The 21,802-nt window shown below is 42.5% G+C and overlaps 1 protein-coding gene across 1 annotated transcript; it reads right to left on the reverse strand.

Annotated features, from left to right (window-relative positions):
• Window positions 1–257: 257 nt before the first annotated feature.
• On the reverse strand, window positions 258–18,477 carry LOC117493745 (CTP synthase 1-like; the record flags this gene model as incomplete). The annotated part of the gene is given in 12 exon segments (XM_034144326.1): window positions 258–346; window positions 2,613–2,745; window positions 8,803–8,954; window positions 14,439–14,519; window positions 15,168–15,251; window positions 15,613–15,729; window positions 15,833–15,933; window positions 16,914–16,992; window positions 16,994–17,038; window positions 17,041–17,102; window positions 17,188–17,387; window positions 18,153–18,477. Coding segments are annotated over 12 exon segments (1,202 nt in total), but the record flags the coding sequence as incomplete, so codon positions are not given.
• Between the last annotated feature and the right edge of the window lie 3,325 nt (window positions 18,478–21,802).

The following is a 21,802-nucleotide window of genomic DNA, read 5'->3' on the forward strand; positions in this document are numbered from 1 at the left end:
GGACACATGTTGATGAAGAAGAGACATGAAGAAGAGGGGACACATGTTGATGTAAAGAGACATGAAGAAGAGGGGACACATGTTGATGTAAGAGACATGAAGAGGGGACACATGTTGATGAAGAAGAGACATGAAGAGAGGGGACACATGTTGATGAAGAAGAGACATGAAGAAGAGGGACACATGTTTGATGGAAGAAGAGACATGAAGAAGAGGGGACACATGTTGATGAAGAAGAGACATGAAGATGCACTGACTCGGCGCTGCAGAGCTTCTGCCAGGCCTCGTGGTATTTCACCGGCTCCTCCTGCAGCGTGGACAGCTCCAGATTGGCTGAGTCGATGTACTGAGGAGGAAAACACAGTCGTGTTATTGGTTGTTAGTTTAGCTTTAACTTGTATGACTTTGACTGTTGAGCTTCATTGTTTTACGTTCATCAGACGTCTTTAATGCTAACTACTAGGGATGCTCCGATTGATCGGCCGCCGATCGATATTGGCCGATATTCACTCTCTGCCGATCGATCGGTGCTCTCTATAAATGCCGATCGCGAGAGCCGATCACATGACGTAAAATACATGACACTTTTCTCCAGAGGTGTGGACTCGAGTCACATGACTTGGACTCGAGTCAGACTCGAGTTACCAATTTGATGACTTTGGACTCAACTTGACAAAATCACCAAACACTTGCGACTCGACTTGGACTTGAGCCCTCTGACTTGAGGTGACTTGATAATTTAATTCAGAGTTCTCCAACACGCCGATCGCGAGCTGGCCGTTAGGAGAGCAGACTCCGTCGGGGAGAGCAGAATCTTCAGCCGCTGCAACTCTTGCTGAGAATCCATGCAGGCAGGAGCGGGACTTTATTTTGCTGAGCCACCATGCGGCCAATCATATGTGAGGACACACTAGGATCATACCATTATGTGAAAGAAGGGTGGGGGGCAGAACGCTCCAAAGACAGCAGCTGTAGTGGTACAAGGCCAGCTACACAGAGCGACGGGGAGACGGATTTAAATGCAAGCGCGTCGGAAAAAGTCAGAAATTTGCTAAAACCGAAAAAAGAAGCAGCAGATCTGGCTGCATTTTCAATTATTTGGAGAAAGCAAAGCTGAGTGCCAGGATTTGTAAAATGAAAATAACCTTCAGAGCAGGGTTTTTTTTTGGTAACCACTCAGGATTTATTGCCAGAGGTGGGAGAAGTTCAGATCTTGTACTTGAGTAAAAGTACCAGAGTGTAGGAATACTCGTTACAATAAAAGATCCTGCCATTCAAAATGTTACAAAGTAAAAGTAGAAAAAGTATTATCATCAAAATATAGTTAAAGTACCACCTGCAGAGGGATCTAGATTCAGGTGGTCTCTTCCCATAGAGACGCCTCGCTGCACATTATCCCTTGCATAAAGATAGGTTGTGGGTCCCTTATAACATGCTGTACACAGTGGAAATAAACATTCTGTCACCTCAACATACAGGGATCTTATCCATTAAACTCCTTCTGAATCAAAACCGTCACGGTAGCCTTACCTTCTGATACCTCTTACAATAGAAGAAAACACGTTACTTTACCAGCAGAGAGGAAAATGGATTATTAAATTATTAATGTGACTAATAAAGAGCAGTTTGATTATTAAGTATTATTCTGTTGATCGATGTCATTTACATTTGTTGAAAAGCACATAATGACTTGTTTAAGACTCGTTTTGTCAAAGTTTAGGGACTTGGACTTGGACTTGAACTTTCCCATCCTGACTTGAAGACTTGACTTGGACTTGAGCGCAAGACTTGAGACTTGACTCGGACTTGCAAAACAATGACTTGGTCCCACCTCTGCTTTTCCTCTGTGCGCGGCAAAACAAGCTCGTCCAAAAAAATGGCTTCACATCACCGGTCTGGCAGTATTTCAAGGTGGTCCAAAAAAGACAGCGGTAAGCAACGTGGAGGAGAGAGAGGAGAGAGAGAGGAGAGGAGAGAGAGAGGGGAAAAAGAGAGCGCTTCCGTTCATTTCTCCCGTGTTCTCCAAAGTTAATGTAAACTTGAATAACGTACTTCATTTGAATGTAATAATTATGTTGGTTGTTGTTTGTGGAAGCTCCAGAGAATGAGCATTAACTGAGTTTTAAACATCACTTTAAATAGAAGATCCCCATAGGCCCCGCCCACTCCATCGGATCGGCGATCGTTATCGTCCGATACTGATTCCAGCGATCGGCCCCAAACTTGGCGATCGGAGCATCCCTACTAACTACTCAACATCTGAAAAGGCGTTGCTGGTAAAGCTATTTCTATTTGATTAAATATAAATTCAAGACATTCTGTTTTAAGATACATAGAAATCTTGTCTACTTTAAATGTACTGATTGGGCAACATTTAAATGACAAGTGTTCATTATAAATGTGCCTTTTCACCTCGATGTTTGGTTCACTGTGGGAGTGAAATGAGGCTTTTGCATGATTGATATTAATGAAGCAGAAATCAGACAGAGGCACAGTTTAATGAATGTTTCATTATAATGTTCGTCTTCAGACTGGAGTTGTTACCTAAATGGTGTGTAGCTGTGATTTATGAAGGGAATAAAAGGTAGACCTTATTGAGAAGTGGTGTTTACCTTGACCTCCAGTTTGTGGCTGATGGCGAGCGCAGAGTGCTCCAGAGCTTTGATCACCGAGGCGTACGAGTCGGAGAACTTTGTGTATTTCCCAACCAGAGCGATGGAGCAGTGCTCGAGCAGCCGGTCGGACCTGAGAGGGGGGGTTAGTACAATTAAGATAAGGTGGACCTTTATTGATCCCCGTAGGGACATTCAGGAGTCATAGCAGCAACAGAATAAGGATTATTAACCATGGAAAGGAAATTCAGAATCAGAATCAGAAACAGAAACAGAATCAGAATCAGAATCAGAAACAGAAACAGAATCAGAATCAGAATCAGAAACAGAAACAGAATCAGAAACAGAATCAGAAACAGAATCAGAAACAGAATACATTTATTCGTCCCACAGAGGGGACATTTACATTTGATACAGCAGAAAAAGAGCCAGACAGCTTCATGTTAACGACCCATTTCGGCCCCTAATTTATTTGTTGTTTTGTCTGTCTGTCTGACTGTCTGACTGTCTGTCTGTCTGTCTGTCTGACTGTCTGTCTGTCTGACTGTTTGTCTGTCTGACTGTCTGACTGTCTGTCTGTCTGACTGTTTGTCTGTCTGTCTGACTGTCTGTCTGACTGTCTGTCTGACTGTCTGTCTGACTGTCTGACTGTCTGACTGACTGTTTGTCTGTCTGTCTGTCTGACTGTCTGTCTGTCTGACTGTTTGTCTGTCTGACTGTCTGTCTGACTGTTTGACTGTTTGTCTGTCTATCTGTCTGACTGTCTGTCTGACTGTCTGTTTGTCTGTCTGTCTGTCTGTTCTGACTGTCTGTCTGTTTGTCTGACTGTCTGACTGACTGGCTGTCTGTCTGTCTGACTGTCTGTCTGTCTGTCTGTCTGACTGTCTGTCTGTCTGACTGTCCTGTCTGTTTTGTCTGACTGTCTGTCTGGTTTGTCTGACTGTCTGTCTGTCTGTCTGTCTGTCTGACTGTCTGTCTGTCTGACTGTCTGTCTGACTGTTTGTCTGGCTGTGTGTCTGTCTGACTGTCTGTCTGTCTGACTGTTCTGTTTGTCTGTCTGTCTGTCTGTCTGTCTGTCTGTCTGTCTGACTGTCTGACTGTCTGTCTGTCTGTCTGACTGTCTGTCTGTCTGACTGTCTGTCTGTCTGTCCGACTGTTTGTCCGGTCTGTCTGACTTTGTCTGTCTGTCTGACTGTCTGTCTGACTGTCTGTCTGACTGTCTGACTGTTTGTTCTGTCTGTCTGTCTGTCTGACTGTTGCTGTCTGTCTACTGTCTGTCTGACTGTCTGACTGTCTGACGGACTGTTTTGTCTGTCTGGTCTGTCTGACTGTCTGTCTGTCTGACTGTTTGTCTGTCTGACTGTCTGTCTGTCTGACTGTCTGTCTGACTGTCTGTCTGTTTGTCTGGCTGTCTGTCTGTTCTGCCTGTCTGTCTGTTTTGTCTGACTGGTCTGACTGTTACCTGACTGGACTGGCTGTCCTGTCTGTCTGTACCTGTCTGTACTTGTCTGTTGTCTGACTGTCTGTCTGTTGTCTGACTGTCTGTCTTGTCTGAGGTCTTGACTGTCTGTCTGTCTGACTGTCTGTCTGACTGTCTGTCTGACTGTTTGTCTGGCTGTGTGTCTGTCTGACTGTCTGTCTGTCTGACTGTCTGTCTGTCTGACTGTCTGTCTGTCTGACTGTTTGTCTGTCTGACTGTCTGTCTGTCTGACTGTCTGTCTGACTGTCTGTCTGACTGTCTGTTTGTCTGGCTGTCTGTCTGTTCTGACTGTCTGTCTGTTTGTCTGACTGTCTGACTGTCTGACTGACTGGCTGTCTGTCTGTCTGACTGTCTGTCTGACTGTCTGTCTGTCTGACTGTCTGTCTGTTTGTCTGACTGTCTGTCTGTTTGGTCTGACTGTCTGTCTGTCTGTCTACTGTCTGTCCTGTCTGACTGTCTGTCTGACTGTCTGTCTGACTGTTTGTCTGGCTGTGTGTCTGTCTGACTGTCTGTCTGTCTGACTGTCTGTCTGTCTGACTGTCTGTCTGTCTGACTGTTCTGTTTGTCTGTCTGTCTGTCTGTCTGTCTGTCTGACTGTCTGTCTGTCTGTTGACTGTCTGTCTGTCTGTCTGACTGTCTGACTGTCTGTCCGACTGTTTGTCCGTCTGTCTGACTGTCTGTCTGTCTGACTGTCTGTCTGACTGTCTGTCTGTCTGTCTGTCTGTCTGTCTGACTGTCTGTCTGACTGTCTGTTTGTCTGACTGTTTGTCTGTCTGTCTGTCTGTCTGACTGTTTGTCTGACTGTCTGACTGTCTGTCTGACTGTTCTGTTTGTCTGACTGTCTGTTTGTCTGACTGTCTGTCTGTCTGTCGGTCTGACTGTCTGTCTGACTGTCTGACTGTCTGACTGTTTGTCTGTCTGTCTGACTGTCTGTTTGTCTGGCTGTCTGTCTGTCTGACTGTTCTGTTTGTCTGACTGTTTGTCTGACTGTCTGTCTGTCTGACTGTTCTGACTGTCTGTTCTGACTGTCTGTCTGTCTGTCTGTCTGACTGTCTGACTGTTTGTATGTCTGTCTGACTGTCTGTCTGTCTGTCTGACTGACTGTCTGTCTGTTTGTCTGGCTGTCTGTCCTGTTTGTCTGACTGTTTGTCTGTCTGTCTGTCTGTCTGTCTGACTGTCTGACTGTCTGTCTGTCTGTCTGACTGTCTGCCTGACTGTCTGACTGTCTGCCTGACTGTCTGACTGTTTGTCTGTCTGTCTGTCTGTCTGTCTGTCTGACTGTCTGACTGTCTGACTGTCTGTCTGTCTGACTGTCTGACTGTCTGTCTGTCTGTCTGACTGTCTGTCTGTCTGACTGTCTGTCTGTCTGTCTGTCTGTCTGTTTGTCTGGCTGTCTGTCCTGTTTGTTTGACTGTTTGTCTGACTGTCTGTCTGTCTGTCTGTTCTGACTGTCTGTCTGTCTGTCTGTCTGTCTGACTGTCTGCCTGACTGTCTGACTGTCTGCCTGACTGTCTGACTGTTTGTCTGTTCTGACTGTCTGTCTGTCTGACTGTCTGTCTGACTGACTGTCTGACTGACTGTTTGTCTGTCTGTCTGACTGTCTGTCTGTCTGACTGACTGTTTGTCTGACTGTTCTGTTTGTCTGACTGTTCTGTTGTCTGACTGTTCTGTTTGTCTGACTGTTTGTCTGTTTGTCTGACTGTTCTGTTTGTCTGACTGTTTGTCTGACTGTCTGTTTGTCTGACTGTTCTGTTTGTCTGACTGTTCTGTTTGTCTGACTGTCTGTTTGTCTGTCTGTTCTGACTGTCTGTCTGTCTGACTGTCTGTCTGACTGACTGTTTGTCTGTCTGTCTGACTATTCTGTTTGTCTGACTGTTCTGTTTGTCTGACTGTCTGTTTGTCTGACTGTTCTGTTTGTCTGACTGTTTGTCTGACTGTTTGTCTGACTGTTTGTCTGTCTGTCTGTTTGTCTGACTGTTCTGTTTGTCTGACTGTTTGTCTGACTGTTTGTCTGACTGTCTGTTTGTCTGTCTGTTCTGACTGACTGTCTGTCTGACTGTCTGTTTGTCTGACTGTCTGACTGTCTGTCTGACTGTCTGTCTGTTTGTCTGACTGTCTGTCTGTCTGTCTGACTGTCTGTCTGACTGTCTGTCTGACTGTCTGTCTGTTTGTCTGACTGTCTGTCTGACTGTCTGTCTGACTGTCTGTCTGACTGTTTGTCTGACTGTCTGTCTGACTGTCTGTCTGTCTGACTGTCTGACTGTCTGACTGTCTGACTGTCTGTCTGTCTGACTGTTTGTCTGACTGTCTGTCTGACTGTCTGTCTGACTGTCTGTCTGACTGTCTGTCTGTTTGTCTGACTGTCTGTTTGTCTGACTGTCTGACTGACTGTCTGACTGTTTGTCTGACTGTCTATCTGACTGTCTGTCTGTCTGACTGTCTGACTGTCTGACTGTCTGTCTGACTGTCTGTCTGACTGTCTGACTGTCTGTCTGTCTGACTGTTTGACTGTCTGTCTGACTGTCTGTTTGTCTGACTGTCTGTCTGACTGTCTGTCTGACTGTCTGTTTGTCTGACTGTCTGTCTGTCTGTCTGTTTGTCTGTCTGTCTGACTGTCTGACTGTCTGTCTGACTGTCTGTTTGTCTGTCTGTTTGTCTGACTGTCTGTCTGTCTGTCTGACTGTCTGACTGTCTGTCTGTCTGTCTGACTGTCTGTCTGAATGTGTTTGTTTGTTTGACTGACTGTCTGACTGTCTGTCTGTCTGACTGTCTGACTGTTTGTCTGACTGTCTGTTTGTCTGTCTGTCTGTCTGACTGTCTGTCTGAATGTGTTTGTTTGTTTGACTCCTGTTTTTCAGTAAAGCGACCTTGGTTCCCTGAAAGAGACCTTGGTTCCCTGAAAGCGACCTTGGTTCCCTGAAAGCGACCTTGGTTCCCTGAAAGAGACCTTGGTTCCCTGAAAGCGACCTTGGTTCCCTGAAAGCGACCTTGGTTCCCTGAAAGCGACCTTGGTTCCCTGAAAGAGACCTTGGTTCCCTGAAAGAGACCTTGGTTCCCTGAAAGCGACCTTGGTTCCCTGAAAGCCGATATATAAATCTAAGTTATTATTATCAAGAAGAAGCATGCATAAAAATATATATTAAAGATAAAGAAATTAAAAATTAAAATACACAGTTTACAAAATACAATTCCTGTAACAGATCTAAAGATGTAGCAGCCAGGTATATATATATATTTAAAAAACGGACAAGTCAAATCAAGCAATCTGACTGGTTCTTAGCCGTGGTATACTGAGCGTATACCACGGGTAGAATTGTAAGTTACTTTTCACAACAACTCAGTATCCCTCTGCGTCTGAGATAAACAGTATACAGTTGGGCTGAAAAGCAAACTGCCTGCAGTTTGCTTTTCAAACTGGAACAAGAAAGCAGCGGAGAAGTAACAAGGCAGAAACCCTCCTTTTTACGCAACGGTCCAGACATAGACATCAAACGGCAAAAACATATTCAGTGTGCAGTTCCTTTGGCATTAGGGCAGGGATATTTAGATACTTTCCAAGATTTGACATCTTGAAGTGTGCTACTTTTAAAGCAAGCAACGATGTTTTCAAATCTGTAATCAAAAAGGTCCTCAAAACATTTAAGATTAACTTGGACCTCCGGGGGGGGGGGGGGTCTTACTGGAGGAGTGGATTGAGGGGGGGGGTCTCACTATGGAGGAGGGGATTGAGGGGGGGGGGGTCTCACTATGGAGGAGTGGATTGAGCAGTGCCTATCTCCAGAAAGCACCTAAACGACGACATGCAGAGCTACGTGAAGAGCAGGTAGACCAACTGGAAAGGTATCACCATTCAAAAGCTTTCTGATGCGGGTCTTGAAACAAAGCAGAGAAATGATGAGCGTTAGTGGCCACAGGTGAGAAAGCTCTCTCCAGAGCTACTGGAAGCCCAATCTCTGGGACCGGAGAAAGTGGAGCAATATTCTCTCCACGCCAAAGAACAGCCTAGAACAACCTCAACCTATACAAGTAACCACGTAAGCCATGCTACTGATGCTGGACAGTTTTTCAGAGGCTGCACAATAAACAACAACATACACATTAATGTAAATAAATAGCCAAATAATGGATCAACGCTCTCTGTCTAATATGTTCGCTAGCTGTTGTTAGTGTTGTTGCATAGCAACCAGCTCGCACTATGTTTCGTGCAGAAGGCAACGGAGGGACTATTTTATTTTGAACATCATTATTTAATAATAACAACTATTTAAATTAGAGTGTGTATTTTTCATTCATATTGCCACACTTGGTAACCGTTTTATAAAAGCAATAGCTCACTTCAGGCCGTGGTATATGGCCATTATATCACAGTTAAGGGGCGTGGTTCGGCCCGACGCGAAGCGACGGCCTGTCGTGAGCTATTGCTTAAATATATATATATATATATTGCACAGTTATTAACAGCATATATATATATATATATATATATATATTGCAAGAAGTACATCAGCTTAAAAAATGCCAAACCTTATTATATTTCATTCCATGTCACTTGTTAGACGCTTTTACCCAAAGCGATGTACATACACTCAGTACTGTGGGCAATCTCCATTTGGGGTGAAGGGTCAAACTCAAGGGCACAAAGACTGCAGTGGAGATTAAATCAGGCATTTAAAAAAAAAAAATTCAGGAAATTAGATTTTCATGGCTCACCTGTCGGACATCTCTTTCCACTTGGTGAGCATGCGTCGCGGCCGGGTCTCCATCGGCATGTTGAGTCTCCGGGTCAGAAAGCCACAGACGCCCTGCTGCTCCAACAGCAGAGGCACTTTGTAGATGGAGGAGACGTCGTGCACACAGATCACCTGAGGACAGGACACACGTTCACAAAGAGGCTGGATGGGGTTTATTAAAGGTCCCCTATTATACTGTTCTTCATCAATATATTATAGGTCTCAGATATATACAGAGCCTGTCTCTGATTGGCTGAAACAACAAACAGATCATTGCAGCATTACCCATAATCCCCTCTGTTTCAGCCCTGTTTCCAAAGTGCTGATTCTCTGTCTGTTACTTTAGATGAAAATAAGGAGCCCCTCCCCACGCCCCTCTGAGAGACATTTGGTTACAAAGAACTCAATGGTGCTCTAGGAGGAGATTCAGGTGATAAGGTGGGGGGGGGGGGTACCTTGGTTGGTGATTGGCTAATGTTTAAACATCGTTATGACATCATAAAGTGTCCAAAATCTGATCAGCTCATTTTTTATAGAAATGGATCAGGACAAAAAGAGAGAGAATCTTTTTTGCTGAAACTTCCAAAGTCTCTTTCCACAGAGGGGACACATGTTGATGAAGAAGAGACATGAAGAAGAGGGGACACATGTTGATGTAGAAGAGACATGAAGAAGAGGGGACACATGTTGATGTAGAAGAGACATGAAGAAGAGGGGGACACATGTTGATGTAGAAGAGACATGAAGAAGAGGGGACACATGTTGATGTAGAAGAGACATGAAGAAGAGGGGACACATGTTGATGTAGAAGAGACATGAAGAAGAGGGGACACATGTTGATGTAGAAGAGACATGAAGAAGAGGGGACACATGTTTGATGTAGAAGAGACATGAAGAAGAGGGGACACATGTTGATGTAGAAGAGACATGAAGAAGAGGGGACACATGTTGATGTAGAAGAGACATGAAGAAGAGGGGACACATGTTGATGTAGAAGAGACATGAAGAAGAGGGGACACATGTTGATGTAGAAGAGACATGAAGAAGAGGGGACACATGTTGATGTAGAAGAGACATGAAGAAGAGGGGACACATGTTGATGTAGAAGAGACATGAAGAAGAGGGGACACATGTTGATGTAGAAGAGACATGAAGAAGAGGGGACACATGTTGATGTAGAAGAGACATGAAGAAGAGGGGACACATGTTGATGTAGAAGAGACATGAAGAAGAGGGGACACATGTTGATGAAGAAGAGACATGAGAACGGAGGGACACATGTTGATGTAGAAGAGACATGAAGAAGAGGGGACACATGTTGATGTAGAAGAGACATGAAGAAGAGGGGACACATGTTGATGTAGAAGAGACATGAAGAAGAGGGGACACATGATGATGTAGAAGAGACATGAAGAAGAGGGGACACATGTTGATGTAGAAGAGACATGAAGAAGAGGGGACACATGTTGATGTAGAAGAGACATGAAGAAGAGGGGACACATGTTGATGTAGAAGAGACATGAAGAAGAGGGGACACATGATGATGTAGAAGAGACATGAAGAAGAGGGGACACATGATGATGTAGAAGAGACATGAAGAAGAGGGGACACATGTTGATGTAGAAGAGACATGAAGAAGAGGGGACACATGTTGATGTAGAAGAGACATGAAAAGAAGAGGGGAACACATGTTGATGAAGAAGAGACATGAAGAAGAGGGACAACATGTTGATGTAGAAGAGACATGAAGAAGAGGGGACACATGTTGATGTAGAAGAGACACGAAGAAGAGGGGACACATGTTGATGTAGAAGAGACATGAAGAAGAGGGGACACATGATGATGTAGAAGAGACATGAAGAAGAGGGGGACACATGATGATGTAGAAGAGACATGAAGAAGAGGGGACACATGTTGATGTAGAAGAGACATGAAGAAGAGGGGACACATGTTTGATGTTAGAAGAGACATGAAGAAGAGGGGACACATGTTGATGTAGAAGAGACATGAAGAAGAGGGACACATGATGATGTAGCAAGAGACATGAAGAAGAGGGGACACATGTTGATGTAGAAGAGACATGAAGAAGAGGGGACACATGTTGGATGTAGAAAGAGACATGAAGAAGAGGGGACACATGATGATGTAGAAGAGACATGAAGAAGAGGGGACACATGATGATGTAGAAGAGACATGAAGAAGAGGGGACACATGATGATGTAGAGACATGAAGAAGAGGGGACACATGATGATGTAGAAGAGACATGAAGAAGAGGGGACACATGTTGATGTAGAAGAGACATGAAGAAGAGGGGACACATGTTGATGTAGAAGAGACATGAAGAAGAGGGGACACATGTTGATGAAGAAGAGACATGAAGAAGAGGGGACACATGTTGATGTAGAAGAGACATGAAGAAGAGGGGACACATGTTGATGTAGAAGAGACATGAAGAAGAGGGACACATGATGATGTAGAAGAGACATGAAGAAGAGGGACACATGTTGATGTAGAAGAGACATGAAGAAGAGGGGACACATGTTGATGTAGAAGAGACATGAAGAAGAGGGGACACATGTTGATGTAGAAGAGACATGAAGAAGAGGGGACACATGTTGATGTAGAAGAGACATGAAGAAGAGGGGACACATGATGATGTAGAAGAGACATGAAGAAGAGGGGACACATGATGATGTAGAAGAGACATGAAGAAGAGGGGACACATGTTGATGTAGAAGAGACATGAAGAAGAGGGGACACATGTTGATGTAGAAGAGACATGAAGAAGAGGGGACACATGATGATGTAGAAGAGACATGAAGAAGAGGGGACACATGTTGATGTAGAAGAGACATGAAGAAGAGGGGACACATGTTGATGTAGAAGAGACATGAAGAAGAGGGGACACATGTTGATGTAGAAGAGACATGAAGAAGAGGGGACACATGTTGATGTAGAAGAGACATGAAGAAGAGGGGACACATGAGATGTAGAAGAGACATGAAGAAGAGGGGACACATGTGATGTAGAAGAGACATGAAGAAGAGGGGACACATGTTGATGTAGAAGAGACATGAAGAAGAGGGGACACATGTTGATGTAGAAGAGACATGAAGAAGAGGGGACACATGTTGATGTAGAAGAGACATGAAGAAGAGGGGACACATGATGATGTAGAGAGACATGAAGAGAGGGACACATGATGATGTAGAAGAGACATGAAGAAGAGGGGACACATGTTGATGTAGAAGAGACATGAAGAAGAGGGGACACATGATGATGTAGAAGAGACATGAAGAAGAGGGGACACATGTTGATGTAGAAGAGACATGAAGAAGAGGGGACACATGTTGATGTAGAAGAGACATGAAGAAGAGGGGACACATGTTGATGTAGAAGAGACATGAAGAAGAGGGGACACATGATGATGTAGAAGAGACATGAAGAAGAGGGGACACATGATGATGTGTAGAAGAGACATGAGAAGAGGGGACACATGTTGATGTAGAAGAGACATGAAGAAGAGGGGACACATGTTGATGTAGAAGAGACATGAAGAAGAGGGGACACATGATGATGTAGAAGAGACATGAAGAAGAGGGGACACATGTTGATGTAGAAGAGACATGAAGAAGAGGGGACACATGTTGATGTAGAAGAGACATGAAGAAGAGGGGACACATGTTGATGTAGAAGAGACATGAAGAAGAGGGGACACATGATGATGTAGAAGAGACATGAAGAAGAGGGGACACATGATTGATGTAGAAGAGACATGAAGAAGAGGGGACACATGTTGATGTAGAAGAGACATGAAGAAGAGGGACACATGTTGAGTAGAAGAGACCTGAAGAAGAGGGGACACATGTTGATGTAGACAGAGACATGAAGAAGAGGGGCCACATGTTGATGTAGAAGAAGACATGAAGAAGAGGGGACACATGTTGATGTAGAAGAGACATGAAGAAGAGGGGACACATGATGATGTAGAAGAGACATTGAAGAAGAGGGGACCACACATGATGATGTAGAAGAGACATGAAGAAGAGGGGACACATGTTGATTGTAGAAGAGAAATGAAGAAGAGGGGACACATGTTGATGTAGAAGAGACATGAAGAAGATGGGGACACATGTTGATGAAGAAGAGACATGAAGAAGAGGGGACACATGTTGATTGTAGAAGAGGACATGAGGAGAGGGGCGCACATGTTGATGTAGAAGAGACATGAAGAAGAGGGGACATATGTTGATGAAGAAGAGACATGAAGAAGAGGGGACACATGTTGATGTAGAAGAGACATGAAGAAGAGGGGACACATGTTGATGTAGAAGAGACATGAAGAAGAGGGGACACATGTTGATGTAGAAGAGACATGAAGAAGAGGGGACACATGTTGATGTAGAAGAGACATGAAGAAGAGGGGACACATGTTGATGTAGAAGAGACATGAAGAAGAGGGGACACATGTTGATGAAGAAGAGACATGAAGAAGAGGGGACACATGTTATGAAGAAGAGACATGAAGAAGAGGGGACACATGTTGATGAAGAAGAGACATGAAGAAGAGGGGACACATGTTGATGAAGAAGAGACATGAAGAAGAGGGGACACATGTTGATGTAGAAGAGACATGAAGAAGAGGGGACACATGTTGATGTAGAAGAGACATGAAGAAGAGGGACACATGTTGATGTAAGAAGAGACATGAGAATAGGGACACATGTTGATGAAGAAGAGACATGAAGAAGAGGGGACACATGTTGATGAAGAAGAGACATGAAGAAGAGGGGACACATGTTGATGTAGAAGAGACATGAAGAAGAGGGGACACATGTTGATGTAGAAGAGACATGAAGAAGAGGGGACACATGTTGATGAAGAAGAGACATGAAGAGAGGGGACACATGTTGATGAAGAAGAGACATGAAGAAGAGGGGACACATGTTGATGTAGAAGAGACATGAAGAAGAGGGGACACATGTTGATGAAGAAGAGACATGAAGAAGAGGGGACACATGTTGATGTAGAAGAGACATGAAGAAGAGGGGACACATGTTGATGTAGAAGAGACATGAAGAAGAGGGGACACATGTTGATGAAGAAGAGACATGAAGAAGAGGGGACACATGTTGATGAAGAAGAGACATGAAGAAGAGGGGACACATGTTGATGTAGAAGAGACATGAAGAAGAGGGGACACATGTTGATGAAGAAGAGACATGAAGAAGAGGGGACACATGTTGATGTAGAAGAGACATGAAGAAGAGGGGACACATGTTGATGTAGAAGAGACATGAAGAAGAGGGGACACATGTTGATGAAGAAGAGACATGAAGAAGAGGGGACACATGTTGATGTAGAAGAGACATGAAGAAGAGGGGACACATGTTGATGTAGAAGAGACATGAAGAAGAGGGGACACATGTTGATGTAGAAGAGACATGAAGAAGAGGGGACACATGTTGATGTAGAAGAGACATGAAGAAGAGGGGACACATGTTGATGTAGAAGAGACATGAAGAAGAGAGGACACATGTTGATGTAGAAGAGACATGAAGAAGTGGATTTTGCATAACAGGTGACCTTTAAAGGTTCTGCAGGGAGAGACGTACCTGTTCAGGTTCTACGTGACAGAACATGGAGATCTTCTCTTTCACAGAGTTCTCCAGAGCCGTGGCGCAGCGGCACATGATCTGCAGAGAGAGAGGACACATCAGGAAAACACAGAAACACTGACAGGAGGTAAAGCAGGATGCAAACTGAACACATGTGCATCACATTAGAGAAATGCAATAATCATTTGTATCTCAGTGTTCACTGGGCACAGCGTTTACACTCTCATCTTTACAGGTTACACAAGTTCAGAAAGATCAGGTACATCTACTAGAACTGCTTCTTGAATAAACTGAATGACTGGAAACAATGTTCATTTAGTTTGCCTCTCTGCTACAGTCATATGTTTATAGAAAGCTAAATAGGAATGTTTGCTTAAGCAGATTTTCCACATGATATGGCAGGAGAATTTCAGATCTCTTGTTCATCGCCACACACACACACACACACACACACACACACAACCACACACACACACACATCAATCAACACACAACACACACACACACTACACAACACACACACTACACACACATCACACACACACACACACACACACACACACACACACACACACATACACACACACACACACACATACAAACACACACACAACACACAACACAACACACACCCACACACACAACACACACACACACACACAACACACACACACACACACACACACACACACACCCACCACCACCCACACACTTTGCGAGCCTCACCAGATCGGGGGACAGTCCGAGTCCTCTGAGCTCTCTGACCGTGTTCTGTGTGGGTTTGGTTTTCTGCTCTCCGGTCGTACTGGGCTGAACACAACAACAACACACATCATCATTATTATTGTTATTATTAGTCTGCATGTTTGTTCAACAGCAACATGACACATGTGGACAAAACAGGCCCTTTGATAATTTACTAGAAAACACTTTGGGTAGATATCGCGAGTTCACTTTAATATGTACTCATGTCTACCTCCTCGTAGTGACTTCATGAATGTTCACATGTGATATCATCATAATGAACTGTTGATTCAAGTTGATCTGGTTTGTTTCGTGAACATGATCCGACTCACTCTGTGCTCCAAGCTGAATGATTGTTCGTACGTGAAGCGGTCATTGTGAAGGTGCATACTTCACATATAAACCTGTAAAACAGCATCTCTCTCACCTGAGGAATGAGGCTGACGTGGATGTTGCAGAAGTTATCTCTCTTCACTTTGAACTGGAACTGCCTGAAGGCCTCGATGAACGGCATGCTCTCGATGTCTCCCACCGTGCCGCCCAGCTGCAAGCAGACGCACGATAACATAAGAAACACATCATTAGCAAAGGCCTTAAATAAGCTTAATAAATAACATGTAGTGGTCCACGTTATGGAGCATTGATACCTCTATTACACAGACTTCAGGTTCTACGCCGTCATCTTCCACGGGAACTTTGGCCTGTTTCACAACCCACTCCTGGATGGCATCTGTGATGTGTGGCACCACTGGAAGAGAAGCATATTATTATTTATGTTCAATATTTCTCTGCATCAAGAAACCCTTTCCGAAGCTTAGTCCACATCACAGTAATCACAACACCTTATTGTGACGACAGAGAATAAACGGCAGTGCTCGCTGCAAATGAATAATGTAGTTTAACTTTTGTCGACACACAAACAGTGATCCTGAAAACAAAGCTTTGGTGAAGGGAGGATTATCAGAGCTCTATTTTCAGTGTTCACATGTAGACAGGGAAAGTTTTAGGCCTTTAATGCGCTCCGGTATCTCCTTTGTGATGCGTCACTAGAGAGGCAACATTTTGTGCAACGGCGGGAATGGACTGATTCATTTGCAAAACCTAAAAATATAAACATGAATGAAATTAAAAGCAAGGAACGGCAGGAAACGTGTTGAAATCTCTACCTAAATATTATCATCTAACCATTTCCTGTTATATAACACACACACACACACACACACACACACACACACACACCCCACACACACACAAGTGCAACCAACACAACACACACACACCACACACAAACACCACACCACACCACATCACACACACAACACACACATCGCACACACACAAAACCACACACACACACACACAACACACATCACACACACACACACACCCACACACCACACCCTAACATCACACACAACACACACACCACACTACAACCCACACACACACACACACACACACACACACACACACACACACACACAGCCACACCAGCACACACACCACCACACACCACATCCAAACCACACACCACACACACACACACACACACACACACACACACAACACACACACACACACAGCAACCCACACCACCACACACAACACACATCCACACACTACCACAACACACACACACCACACACACAACACACACACACACACCACACCACACACACACAACACACACCACACACCACCACACCACACACACCAACCACACGTTACCCTGCACAGCTCTTGCCCCAGGGTAGTCCCCCCTCCTCTCCTTGTTGTATGACCGGACTGGTAGACTTATCTTCCCGGTGGGTCAGGTTGTTGTCTTTGGTCAGCCGGATGTCCAGGAAGCGCTTCGTAGTCCCCAGTTCCCCAGATCCAGATCCACCTCTCCGCCGTCGTCCAGCACGAACACCTCCCCTGCACAACAACATGTTTACAACATGCTTACAACATGCTGAGGTTTAATCACACATGTGCTGTATCATCATCTTCTGGGACGTACCGTGCTCATAGGGGGAAAACGTGCCGGCGTCTATGTTGATGTACGGGTCGATCTTGATGGCGGTTACATGCAGACCGCACGACTTCAGGATCGTCCCCACGCTGCTCGCTATGATGCCTTTACCGATGCCTGAGATCACTCCTCCAGTAACCAGGATGTACTTCATCGTGCCACTCTGGTGTCTGCAGGTCGGAGAAAACCTGTGGGAAAGGATCCAATGAAAGGAAAAATAGCCATTATCAATACTGGATTTTAACAGAAAGAAAGACATTTCAACTATACTCAGCGTATATACAAATCATTAAAACAATTTATAAAAAACTATATTTTACTAAGCTTTTAAGGTTAATTAGTAGTTTTTAGTATGTTCTATGAAACAGGTGGTTATGCATGGTGGTTGATCTTAACAGCTGATTAAAGCAACAAAATGTCGCTGACAATAAGGCTATTGTACTAGAAAAATAATAAACAAGACATTTAAAAAAGGCTTAAGGGGTCATTTAAAAGCAAAAAAGTAAAGCATTTTGAATTGCATGGGAAACAAATTATTATAAGACAAAGAAAAACATTAAACAATAGATTAAAAACTATATTTTACGAAGATTCAAGGATGATATCTACTAGTATTGGAGTTTATAGTATCTGCTTCATCAGTAGTATTATCATTTGTAAGGCTTTTGTACTAGATAAAACATTACTGTACAAGGTATTTTAAATGTAGAAAATATAAATATAGAAAAATAACTTTTGACACAAAGGTTAAACGTTATACTTGCATTTATATGAAGATATCTGACAAAGTAATGAGTGTTGTAGCTCACATGAGGCCAAGTTAGAAAGCATGTCTATGAAGGGCAAGCTAGCTAACCATAACAATGGCTAAACCTCGATGTCCTTGTTCTACAACGTGGCTCTTTCTACCAGAATATATCAATTAGATCATCATATAAACAATGCACATTTACCTCCTAAAACCACCGTTTGATAATAATCTAATGAAGTTAAAAGATAGAAGTTTTTTCATCCTTCACAAAACAGATCCTCACGCATGGTACATAAGGAGCGTTTGATTTAACACACAGTGTGGGCCGAGCGGGTGGGGACTTCCTCATTCCGTTGTGTTATAGAGGGAACCGCCCGCACAGGATACTCGCGTGAATAAATCCAGCCACAGTACCACAGTATTACCGCCAGCGCGATTAGCTTCGAGCTAACGGTTAGGGATAATACGATAATTACAATAAGACACCCAAAATAAATGCTATTGAAGTGTCGGTGGGTAGAAAACGGACACGGTCAACAGTAACTGACTTCAATAATTGGGTTCAAATATAAAAAATCGTCTGCATTTCGAAAAACCCACATCAAGCCCAACTAGAATATCCAGCATCGCCTTCAAAATAAAAGCGGTGTAGATTTGTATTTACTTTAATACAAAGATAAGAGCAACCACACTGCAAAATAGTTGAAATAAACATATATAATGGCGTTTCGTATAACAGTGTTGCGTTACGAGACTGTTGTTAAAGTTAAATCGGTCGTTATATAACAGTGCTATTTTATTTTGAAAATGTGTACCGGCAACCATGCTTATTGTGCTGTGTTCAGCTTGTAATGTAAGTGTTTCACAGCATCAAACATCAACTTACCAAAATATTCTTCTTTTCAAAACAAAATATCGACGAGAAAAAAAGCTCACAAAACCTTTTACAAAAACAAAATATCGATCCAAATAGAAACGCTTTTTAAATGCTCCCTAAAAGAGCCATGTATCCTGCAGCTGATTCTACACGTGTCTGCAGCAGAACATCATTCATGAGTTCATTACACACCAACATCTTCTTCCTCTTCTTCTTCTGTGGGGTTTCACTGCGCTGCTGCCACCTCCTGGAGCCAATGCATCACTCAGCAATATTACATCCTTTTTACCAGAGGTGGAAGAAGCAACTTCTTTACTTACAATAAATAAGCACTCATTATAGGGTTATTGAGGAAAAACTCTTAACTAATGGCCTAGTGCTTGTCAAATATGGTCATGTAGAATAAGGCATTAATAAGTGTTTTATAATGACTAATAAAGAGCCAATATACTGCTAATATGCATGTTAATCAACAACTAGTTGATGGTGAATATGTGTACCAAAGTGTTACCAACCCTTGTTATGTACTCAAACACAGTACTTGAGTAAATATACTTAGTTACTTCCCACCTTTGTTACAATATGTCTACCCTGTGGTATTACTAGTGAGTACTTTTTCCACCACTGCTCAAACTGTACTACACTGCAGTACTTAAATATATATAAAGAGTACATTTCTACTGGAGGTGGACAAAGTACTCAGACGTTTTTCAGGCAGCAGGGGGAGCTCATGTTTCACATTTCAAGATGCATTTATTTCTTTATATCCCTCATGTAGAAAGTCCTTCAGCCAGCTGTTTATCTCCACATATTATACAAAGTATTTATCAGCATTACAGTTAAAGCTCCTTGCATTATTCATATCTTATATTATATTATAATGGCAGCAAATCAAAACGCCACAAGCTTGGCACACTTTATCTTGTACTTCATTGAAGCCATGAGAATAATACTGTGATATAATAAGAATAAGCATCAGTGTCACACAGACGTAACAAAGCATCAGAGGAGAGGATCTCAGAGCAGAAACACTGGGGATGTTTTCCTGCTGGGTTACAACCTTTATATAAACAGTGTATGGTTACAACACACAGCTTCCTCTTTCTCCGGACACAAAACCGCACTCTCTGTGCTCCGTTAATAAAGTGGTTAGTTACAGTCAGTGGTCCTGGGGAAAAGGTCAGTGTTCCTGGGATGTGGATCTGTATATTTCCAGAGGTGTAAAGTAACTAAGTACATTTACTCAAGTATTACTCATGCATACAAAGTCATTCAAAGTAGCTGCACCTTTACCAGCTTTGAGAACACTTTCATGATCAATCATTATAAAACATATCATATATATTATTCTGAAATGGACCAATCTGCACAACGACTACTTTTACTGTACTTTAACTATATTTTGATGAGAATACTTTTATACTTTCACTTGAGGAACATTTTGAATGAAGGACTTTTACTGGAACAGAGTATTCCTACACTCTGGTACTTCTACTTTTACTCAACTACCAGACCTGAGTACTTCTACTTTTACTCAAGTACAAGATCTCAGTACTTCTACTTGTACTCAACTACCAGATCTGAGTACTTCTACTTTTACTCAAGTACAAGACCTGAGTACTTCTGCTTTTACTCAAGTACAACATCTGAGTACTTCTACTTTTACTCAAGAACAAGATCTGAGTACTTCTACTTTTACTCAACTACCAGATCTGAGTACTACTACTTTTACTCAACTACACAATCTGAGTACTTCTACTTTTACTCAAGTACAAGATCTGAGTACTTTTACTCAAGTACAAGATCTGAGTACTTTTACTTTTACTCAAGTACAAGATCTGAGTACTTCTACTTTTACTCAAGTATAAGATCTGAGTACTTCTACTTTTACTAAAGTATAAGATCTGAGTACTTCTACTTTTACTCAAGTACAAGACCTGAGTACTTCTACTTTTACTCAAGTACAAGATCTGAGTACTTTTACTTTTACTCAAGTACAAGATCTGAGTACTTCTACTTTTACTCAAGTATAAGATCTGAGTACTTCTACTTTTACTCAAGTACAAGATCTGAGTACTTCTACTTTTACTCAAGTATAAGATCTGAGTACTTCTACTTTTACTCAAGTACAAGACCTGAGTACTTCTACTTTTACTCAAGTACAAGATCTGAGTACTTTTACTTTTACTCAAGTATAAGATCTGAGTACTTCTCCCACCTCTCTATATTTCCAACAATATTTATATCTCACTTCTTTTACATGTTCAGCCTAATAATCAATCCCATTTACTACCAAACTCATTTATTAGCATTTATTTGAAATATTATTACACTATTGCATGTATTGTAATATACATATGTAACATATCAATTGTTTTTTATAAATTGTTTGTACAATCTCCTCATTTCTTTCTCTAACCTCTCTATATTTATTTTCAAGATATTAATATTATTAAATATGTATAGTTGTATTTTTTATATCTAACTTCTCCAGGTTTATGTATATATTTATTTGGATTAATTGTATTTTACTCGTATATGGAGCAATTGTAACAGAATACATATTATTACATATTTATTTATTTAACATAATAAAATGGAGCAACAATTCCCCCTTAATAACATGTTTCAGATTGTGAGAAGGTCTTTCATTCAGGTGAACCATCAGGGGTTAATCTATCTATATGGATCATCTGAGTTCAATGGGCTTTCAAAGGGAAAACAGCCACAAAATATATCAAATAACGTGGAAGTCATCTTTCAATTTTCACTCTAGCTAAAAGATGAAGGTCGATTGAGGTAGAAAGTTAAATAACTGGCCTCCTCCTGGTTTAATAAGTAAAATGTCTGTTAGTCATGATCAATGATCCTGTGATAGTGTATTATCCTCGCTGTGCTCGGTGAGATATGAAGCACAAGCTCTGCTGTCTCACTTTCCTCAAACTGTGAGTGGTTTGGGATTAAACAACGAGACG

Source organism: Trematomus bernacchii, unplaced genomic scaffold (genome assembly GCF_902827165.1).
Source record: "Trematomus bernacchii unplaced genomic scaffold, fTreBer1.1, whole genome shotgun sequence".
NCBI lineage: Eukaryota > Metazoa > Chordata > Actinopteri > Perciformes > Nototheniidae > Trematomus > Trematomus bernacchii.